Raw genomic sequence first — 8,067 nt, 5'->3', positions numbered from 1 at the left:
GTCCAATCAGGAAATACAATGTGGGTTTGCTTCTTTTCTTTCTTTTTTTTTTACAAAAAGTATTGTAAACCATATCAAAACCAGGAAGTGATGGAAATGGGGTTGAGTCGTTTAAGAACAAAAAACAAACAAACATGATATTCCAGCTTGACGATTTGAGCGATCTGATCACACAGCCCTGGATACTTCACATGTATTATACAAGTCTAAATAAATAATCTGGAGTGCATGCGGTCATTGTTTTCAGTAGTCAGTATTGAGCCTGCGTGTGTATGTAGTGTCTTGGGACCCTGTTCAATTAAACCTGGTAACGTTTCATTCTTCTTGTGCAGCAAAAATGCATACTTGACGAAACACAAAAATAAGGAAAATCAATGGCAACTGAAACAGGCTTTATGACTGCACATGAAGACATTTTCTTTCTTTTTTTCGACAAAATCTGGACCACCCAGTTACCAGGTGCGATTGTAGACGGCCTAAATGTTCCTTTGTGCAGCATGAACTACATCTCCCAGGATTTCTTACACCCAGAATAAGAGAAGTACACTATTTGCAGCTAATCTCAGAGGCCTGTTAAGTAAAGAAGCTCCAGTAGTACCCTAACAGTACACAAAACCTCAGTCTGTGCTTCTTGAGTATCATACACACTTGTATTTTACTTCCGATCGTTTCATATTAGATCAGATTTTCATTCTCTTATAGTTTTGTTTTTACCACTATATGGTGAAACTGACTAACTTTTTTCTCATCATTTCATCTTTTCTCACTTGCGTGGATGAGCTAGGATATCACAAACTGAAGCTCCGGTGGTGCTGCTTGAGAAACTGCTGTTGGCGTTCTTTCGCTTGGGTTTCTGTCTGCCTGTCCCTCCCGCCGGCCCCGCCCCTCTCCTTCTCCCCCTCCTCGGTCACGCTGCCCACGTCGCTGAAGTCCCCGAGGTGTTCCACCGAGTCACATTTCTCCAGGTCGGAGGCGATGGTCTGCAGGCTGAAGACGGAGAGCGAATCCGACCCCGCCCGCTCCCCTCCGTTCTCCGTCTCGTTCTCTCTCTCCCTGTACTTCTCCACCAGCTCGCTCGTTTTATCCTCCCTTCCACTCCCGTCCACCGCATCCCTCTCCGCCGTTTCCCCCCCGCACGCTCCTCCCTCCGCCACTGTCACGCTGTCTGACTCCGCCCCCACAGGCGGGCTCCGCCCACCGCAGGTTGAGGTTTTGACTCCGTTGGCTTGGTCACGCCCCCTCTGAGCGTGAATGTGCTCGCTGATTTGCTCCAGGTTGCGCAGGGCGACGGAGTAGCAGCCTTTCACCTTCGACACCTTCTCCTCCAGCTGCATCACTTTGGTTTTGTGTTCCTGAGGCGATACAGACCCAAAAGAGAGATTTACAGTAGAGAAAGATTTAACAGTGTTACAGTAAGACCTCACTTTACCTGCAGGTGTTGCATGGGGGGACATAACCATGTTGAACCAACTCAGTTCATGTGTGATTGGCAATTAGGGTACGTTAAAATAGCTGGACGTGAACATAAAAACCAGCGATATACAACATGTACCTCCAGTATGTAGTTGAACTGGGCCTTGAGCTCAAAGTAAGGCTTGGATTTGAAGATGACCCTCTTGAGGGATTTCTGCAGGGTCTGGACCCGGGCCTCGGCCTCCTGGCAGGCGTGCGTGACGCGCATGTGCTCCCGCTCGCTACGCAGCCTCTCCTCCTCCGCCTCGTTCACCTAAATCAAATCAGATCAAACTTAATTTGTATAGCACATTTCATACACAAAGGCAACACAATGCGCTTTATAGAGAGCAATGGGAGGGTGGGCATAGAAAGCACACAAACACACAGTCAGTCACAACAGTCATGGGCTGTTTGCGCAATCCGAGACAACATCGCGTTACACAATTGCCAGCCTACATCAGCAGCAGCGGTTTCAGACACACACACGCGCCCACGCACGCACACGCACACACACGTATAGACGTATAGTTTCTATGGGTTCCTGTGTGATTAAACCTGCCGGGATGTGACTTAGTCAAGGAGTGCCTGCTACCTTGGAGGTGGCGTGGTTGAGCATCTCCTGCCAGGTGGGGTCCAGGGTGTTCTTGCCGTCGGCCAGCAGGCCCTGCTCCGCCACGTACACCATCTCCCTGGCGGCCGTGTGCATGGAGACGGCCCGCTCGTAGCTCAGCGCAGCCTTCTGCGTCTCCTGCTGGGCCTGGGGGACAAACGGCCAATCAGATGCGGCGACGCAACGGGGGGGGCATGGCCCGACTAGACAACTGATCATCTGAAGGACCACCCAACGAATCACGATAGAGAGGAAGGTGGGAACACTGACTGAATTCTTTCTGGTTAACTATGAATTAATGTCACAATAACAATTCCTTTGACTTTCTAGCAGTGAGGTAGGTTGCTTTTTATAAGGCCATGTAGCTGCAGGTTTCATTGGACAGACATACTAGATTATTATACCTCTTTGGCAAGTCTGCGAGACTCATAGTAGGGCCTGGCTTTCTCTATACAGGTACCAAGCTGAGAGATGTGGGCATTCAGCTTCCTTGCAGAGTCTGTGAGGATCTTCCTGTACCCGGATCTGGCATCCTAAAGTAAAAAAAACAACAATAATAATAATAATAATGATGCTAATAATACAAGATTTCAGATTTAATTGTACACTGTATTTCTTTAACCAATCACAATTGTCTTGGGGAGAAGTTTGAATAGTAAACTTTTTCCATTACCAGTGGGCAAACAAGTAAATACATTCCTATTAGACAGCAAATGTTGTAAACACATTCTTTGTATATCTTTCCAATCATCCACCGAAAAAAACAAGCAGGCCTGCTTTATTGTACAATCCAAATCTTTGTCAACACTTGCGTGTAGGTTGCGAGCTTGTTGTTGTTGTTGTTGTTGTTTCATGGAGTGAAGAGGACATGCAGATAGCAGAAGGGGAGGTGAGAATCTCCCGTTGTCACTGATTTGTTGTGATCTATTGTATTTTATTTATTTTTTACTCTGTGACATCGCAAATGAGGGCTTGGTCACCCTCAATGTATTTTCATGCATGCATGCATGCATGCATGCATGAATGAATGAATGAATGAATGAATGAATGAATGAATGAATGAATAACGCAGGGAGATTCGTCTGCCTCCTAATGACGAGGCTCATCTCCAAAACCAACATCCGGTGAGTCAGACTAGGTCTAGAGTGACAAGGTTCACACTTACTTAATGGACATATTTACTTATGAACAGCTTATGCTTGGACAGTCTAGGCATGTTTACTGCTACACTCTTCTCTTGTACAGTAGAACCTCAGAGATCCAAGAAGTCCGGTCAACCGAACAGGTGTCAAAACTGGAAGTAGCTGTCAAATTGAACATTTGACTGTATCATGACAAAATGGCTAGCACAAAATGCAAGTGTAGTTGGTTATTTGATTGCAATTTCAATGTTTTCCGATATGTTATAGAGGGTATTTATCTATTTATTCTGAGTGTAAACTAAATAAATATTCTATTTTTTCAATTTGGTGTATTTTAAGTTAAGAACATTTCAGAGGTCCGAAGGACCCACATTCACGATGGGTTCAAATCTCTGAGGTCCTGCTGCTGTGATCATTGAATTTCCACTTTGGGATCAAAGAAGATATGATTGGGTGTGTGATACACTTACATCCAACTGGAGTTCAAGTCTATTAATCTCTGCACTGGCTTCATTGAGATGCTCCAACTCTTCCTGCAAAACAGAGGATTTGAGTTGCTTTCATTAGTCCGTGGCAGCGTCATAAATTAGCTCTTGGTACAACTGTGGATAATTCCTCAACCTGGATTTTCACAGATTATGGCATTATGATATCAACTGCAGTTTACAATCGAGTAGTTTAAACAGTCAGCAATCAAGTGATGACTTCACATCATAACATTGCTTATTGATGATTGCACGATGCGCCAAGAATAAATCAGATTGCAAAAGCATTGAAGCTAAGCTTATTCAAAGTCCTACATTCAACACTAGGTCCATTTTAACACCCGACATTTGCTCACTTGAATTCTGGGGTCTAATTCTTCGTCATAGGGAGGACTGTGTAGTTCACCCTCTTCGGTCTTCTGTTCTCCCTCACAAGTGTCTGCTGTTCCTTCGTCTTTGCCAGAAGGCTCACCACCACCCTTCATCTTAGCATCTACTCCAGGGATTTCTTCCCTCCATTCCCCGACGGCGGGGTCCCCGGAGCCGGCGGGGCTCTCGCGCAAGTCTCCTGGCTCCATTCCAGGCCAGGAATAAGCACTTTTGGCTAACGTTATAGAGCTAAGTTAGCTAGCTGCCCAACCTGGCAATCGGTGCCTCGCTTAGCAGTTATATTCTCCTATGTCCAGGCAGCAAAATATAACTAGCTAACTTAGTTAGTTGATAACGGCACATATAGGAATACAATTGTTTGGCATGACAACTAAGGTTAGCTAATCGTAGCTAGTGCTAGCTATCTAGCCACAAACCTAGACTAACGTGAGCAAGTAGCTAATGCTAGCGTTAGCACCAATTCAAATGACATTCAAAACGGGGGATACTGCAAGTGACATCTGTTAAATTTAAATCTGATCTGAGGTATACCGCTGTGTTTTCTCATCATCCGTAGGCTCTCCTCCATCTCTCCAGTCCCCCACCGCCTGACAAGCAGGCTGGCTTCCCAGTTCCCACACTAACAAAAGGTAAACAGACGGAGCGCGCTATGGGCCTACGCGCGTGGCCTCTTGCGGCTACCGTAGCTTTATGCAGTAAATCCGAGTAAATTGTTTTCAAATATTTCTTTGGCTCCCTGATTCAAAATAGATCATTACGTAATTGTAAATACACCAACAAGGACCCACGCACCAATTTAGCAGACAGGTGAATGGTAACGTTTATTAAATCTGTACATAATTTGTGATAAGTAACGTTATAGAATTTACACTACAAAAACGAAAGTGAACTCTTTGGACGTTAAGGATATGTGCTACACTATTGTAACCAGTTAAAATTATTTCCACAATACAATAATTGGTCAAATGCCTGGTTATTAGGATTAATAAAAAACAAGTGTGCATTAAGTATATTTAGGACAACATGAGATTACCACCACCAATCACACCACAAAAGGACAGGTGTACCCATTATGACACATTTTAACAGATAGGGCCCCACAATTGCATAATATACTGAACTTATGTATTTTTTTATAATTTCAATTGCATTAAATACATGAATGTCATGTGCATGATTTGCAAATATAAAAATAAATATCTGTATAATGAAATATGTGTCGCCATACCTTCCCATCCCCAAAAAAATATTGAAAAAATAGACCTTTTGAAATCATGAGAGACCTGAGAATTTAGGGTTGGATATCCTACCCCAGAAATGGAAGAGATCTCAGATATTCTGATATAGCACAAAGGTTTCTGTATGCCTACAATCTAGCTTCATGCTAGGTGCAAAAATACACTTCTAGTACCATAATCTTTGGTCTGAAACAGTCTCTTCAGTTTCACACGTAAAGTCAGATTACACTCTCTACACCCCATTCTGGCTCTTTATTACTTTTATCAACTCCAGCTCGTGTCATAATGACTCCATCCAGGAGGTGGCGCCAAGTAGATTCTTCTCCCCTTAGACAAGAAACTGACCACACCTCTATATCCTGCCCTTGGTACACCTGACTTTAGGTCCTCCATGATGCCCAGATTTTGGGCAAATAATTTGAAACTGTCCTTGCTACTGTACTGCAGACGGAAGGGGCCTGGTCCAGTCAGCTGGCCCTGCCTCACCTCCTCATATTTCACCAGAGGTGCAGTGTAAACCTCCTTCTCAAACACCTCCTTATACTTCTTCTCCTCCAAATATGTGAGGTCCAGTTTGGTGAAAGGCACAAATTCTGAGTTCAGCTTTATGTAGCGTAGGTACCGGTCGTAGAACTGGCCCAGGCTCACACCCTTCCGACCAAAGGTGAAAGTTCGGGAGATTTCTGGGCGGATGCAAGCTCGTTCTCTCCGCTGCTCAGGCTGCCGCATCCAATCATCCCAGAATGCACTGGGCCACTTGGGCTCCAGCTCTAACCACAGTTCCCTAAGCAGCATCCAGCCCAGCCCAGGGAAGAAATCTGTCCTGTACAGGAGGTCTGCTTTGCCAGGGTCCACATAGCCATCTCGACCGTTGTCATTCCAGGCAGACACACACCACAGAGATGGGTCAGACTTCAGGAACGGGTGTAGGGCTCTGAAGTAATCAAAGAAATCAGGTGCCACCTAAAGTAAAATAAAAAATAAATAAAAAATCACAGAGAACTGCACAAATACCTATGTCATTGTAAGAAAGATGTCATTGTATGAAAGATTGTAAGAAAGATTCAACATTGTAAGAAAGATTCAACATTTCAATGCTGATAAAAAAAAAGTTCTGTTTTACAGAACTTTTTTTTTATCAGCATTGAAATGTTGAATCTTTCTTACAATGACATGTCATTGTGTACTGTGTTATAAAATTCAGTACTGTGTTATAAAATTCAGTAAGTTAGGGTACAGGCTGGTAATTACCTCCAAATCATCCTCCACAATAACCACAGTGGAATAGGACAGGACTTTGAACACTTGGTTCAGTGCCCAGCGGTAGTGTCTAGAGATCTTGTAGTATCCCTGAAACTTCCTGTGTTCTGGTCTCATGGGAATATCCTTACGATCTGGTTGCTTTAGGCGAGTCACCAGACTTCCATAAGAAGCAATCACCTCTGCAGTCTCAGCATGTCCACAGTCCTGGCTGACTATAATGGGATGAAGTTCAGCTGAGGGACGGTACTCAAAGAGCTTGTCCAGGCAGCGTTTAACGGTGACCCGGTCACAGGAAAGCACCAAAATAGGAATGACAACTTGAGGAGAGCCATCTTTATCAACATTTTCCTGCTGTGGCCCCCACAGTGATTGGTGGCTTTGTATCTGAAGGAGGATGTTTCTCTGCACTTCAAGCTCTGATTCAAATGCATCGACCATACGGAAAACATCCTCCGCTATATCAGAGCCACCTGCTGCTGGGCCTCCACCCAGCTCCCTCTCCTCTCTACCCCGTGAGCCTAGCTGGCCGGAGGGGGGACGCCCCCAGAGAATAAGAACCAGTATGGCATTCCAGGTGACAAATAGGAAAGCACCACACAGAATGAGAGAGCCTCTCTTACGGAGCATGGCCCAACAACTCAAACCGTGCCAGATAGACAAGGTTTGAACAAAAATAGTGAACTCAAAGAGAACATGGAGAGTGGGGATTCTGTGACAAGAAGCTTAACAGATGCATGGGACCATTTTCAGGTATTTACTGCAGCTACAAAAACATTCTGCCAATCAGAATGAGTGTAACCGCGTGTCAAAAAATACCAATAAAACGTATACTGTGTAGGAAAAACTGAAGGAAAGCGAAATTCATATTAAACAAATAGTAAAAGCAGACAGCTTGTGTCAATGTGCCTTCCTCTTCAATCTGAAATAAAAACAGAAAAGCACAAATCTCAACATTGTCTCCATATTCAAACGCAGATCCCTAGTAAAGGAGTAACTTAGCTCAGATACGGCTAGCTAGCTAATCGATTTATCACCTGTAGCTACACGTCGTGCCCGCAAAAGAAACTTAAACTAGCTTTATCTCTGAACAAATCCGATTAAGAACGGTTGCAGACTGATTTACGTCTGCTACAAATTATTGGCTAAGTTAGCTTTAGTGTGGGTGAAGTCTAAAAAGCAAAACGTTAGCAAGTAGCTAGTTAATCACTGATAGAAATTAGCTCTCCGTTACCTTACCTCCTTGCACGAGCATTTCGTTCCTTTTTTGGCCATTGTCTTCGATGACAACACATAAACATGACCGAGGTAGGCGAAGGTGCAAAGATAACACGCCGTGCGTTCCTTTACTTTTCCGATAAAAGCAACTTAATTTCGTTAGTTTTGTCTTTGCCTTGCTTTGAGCAGCGTGAATCTAGCCCATGCGCATAACACACGTTCACAGGAAGTTCCGCCCTAATTATAAGGAACATTCAGATATTAATCAC

The 8,067-nt window shown here is 44.2% G+C and overlaps 2 protein-coding genes across 2 annotated transcripts; both read right to left on the bottom strand.

Annotated features, from left to right (window-relative positions):
- Positions 1-348: 348 nt before the first annotated feature.
- sh3bp5la (SH3-binding domain protein 5-like, a) lies at positions 349-4,669 on the bottom strand. Its single transcript, XM_084444177.1, has 7 exons — positions 4,614-4,669; positions 4,049-4,296; positions 3,678-3,740; positions 2,470-2,598; positions 2,048-2,212; positions 1,553-1,726; positions 349-1,352 (listed from the first exon to the last, which is right to left on the bottom strand). The coding sequence occupies exons 1-7, from the start codon at positions 4,648-4,650 to the stop codon at positions 789-791; spliced, it is 1,380 nt and encodes a 459-aa protein (XP_084300303.1). The 5' UTR covers positions 4,651-4,669; the 3' UTR covers positions 349-788.
- A 364-nt stretch (positions 4,670-5,033) lies between these two features.
- On the bottom strand, positions 5,034-7,958 carry mgat1a (alpha-1,3-mannosyl-glycoprotein 2-beta-N-acetylglucosaminyltransferase a). The gene is made up of 3 exons (XM_084445101.1): positions 7,820-7,958; positions 6,572-7,502; positions 5,034-6,283 (listed from the first exon to the last, which is right to left on the bottom strand). The coding sequence occupies exons 2-3, from the start codon at positions 7,208-7,210 to the stop codon at positions 5,585-5,587; spliced, it is 1,338 nt and encodes a 445-aa protein (XP_084301227.1). The 5' UTR covers positions 7,211-7,502; positions 7,820-7,958; the 3' UTR covers positions 5,034-5,584.
- Between the last annotated feature and the right edge of the window lie 109 nt (positions 7,959-8,067).

The sequence above is a fragment of the Borostomias antarcticus genome, assembly GCF_949987555.1.
Source record: "Borostomias antarcticus genome assembly, chromosome: 10".
NCBI classification, from domain to species: domain Eukaryota; kingdom Metazoa; phylum Chordata; class Actinopteri; order Stomiiformes; family Stomiidae; genus Borostomias; species Borostomias antarcticus.
This window is presented reverse-complemented; position numbering and strand designations above follow the sequence as displayed.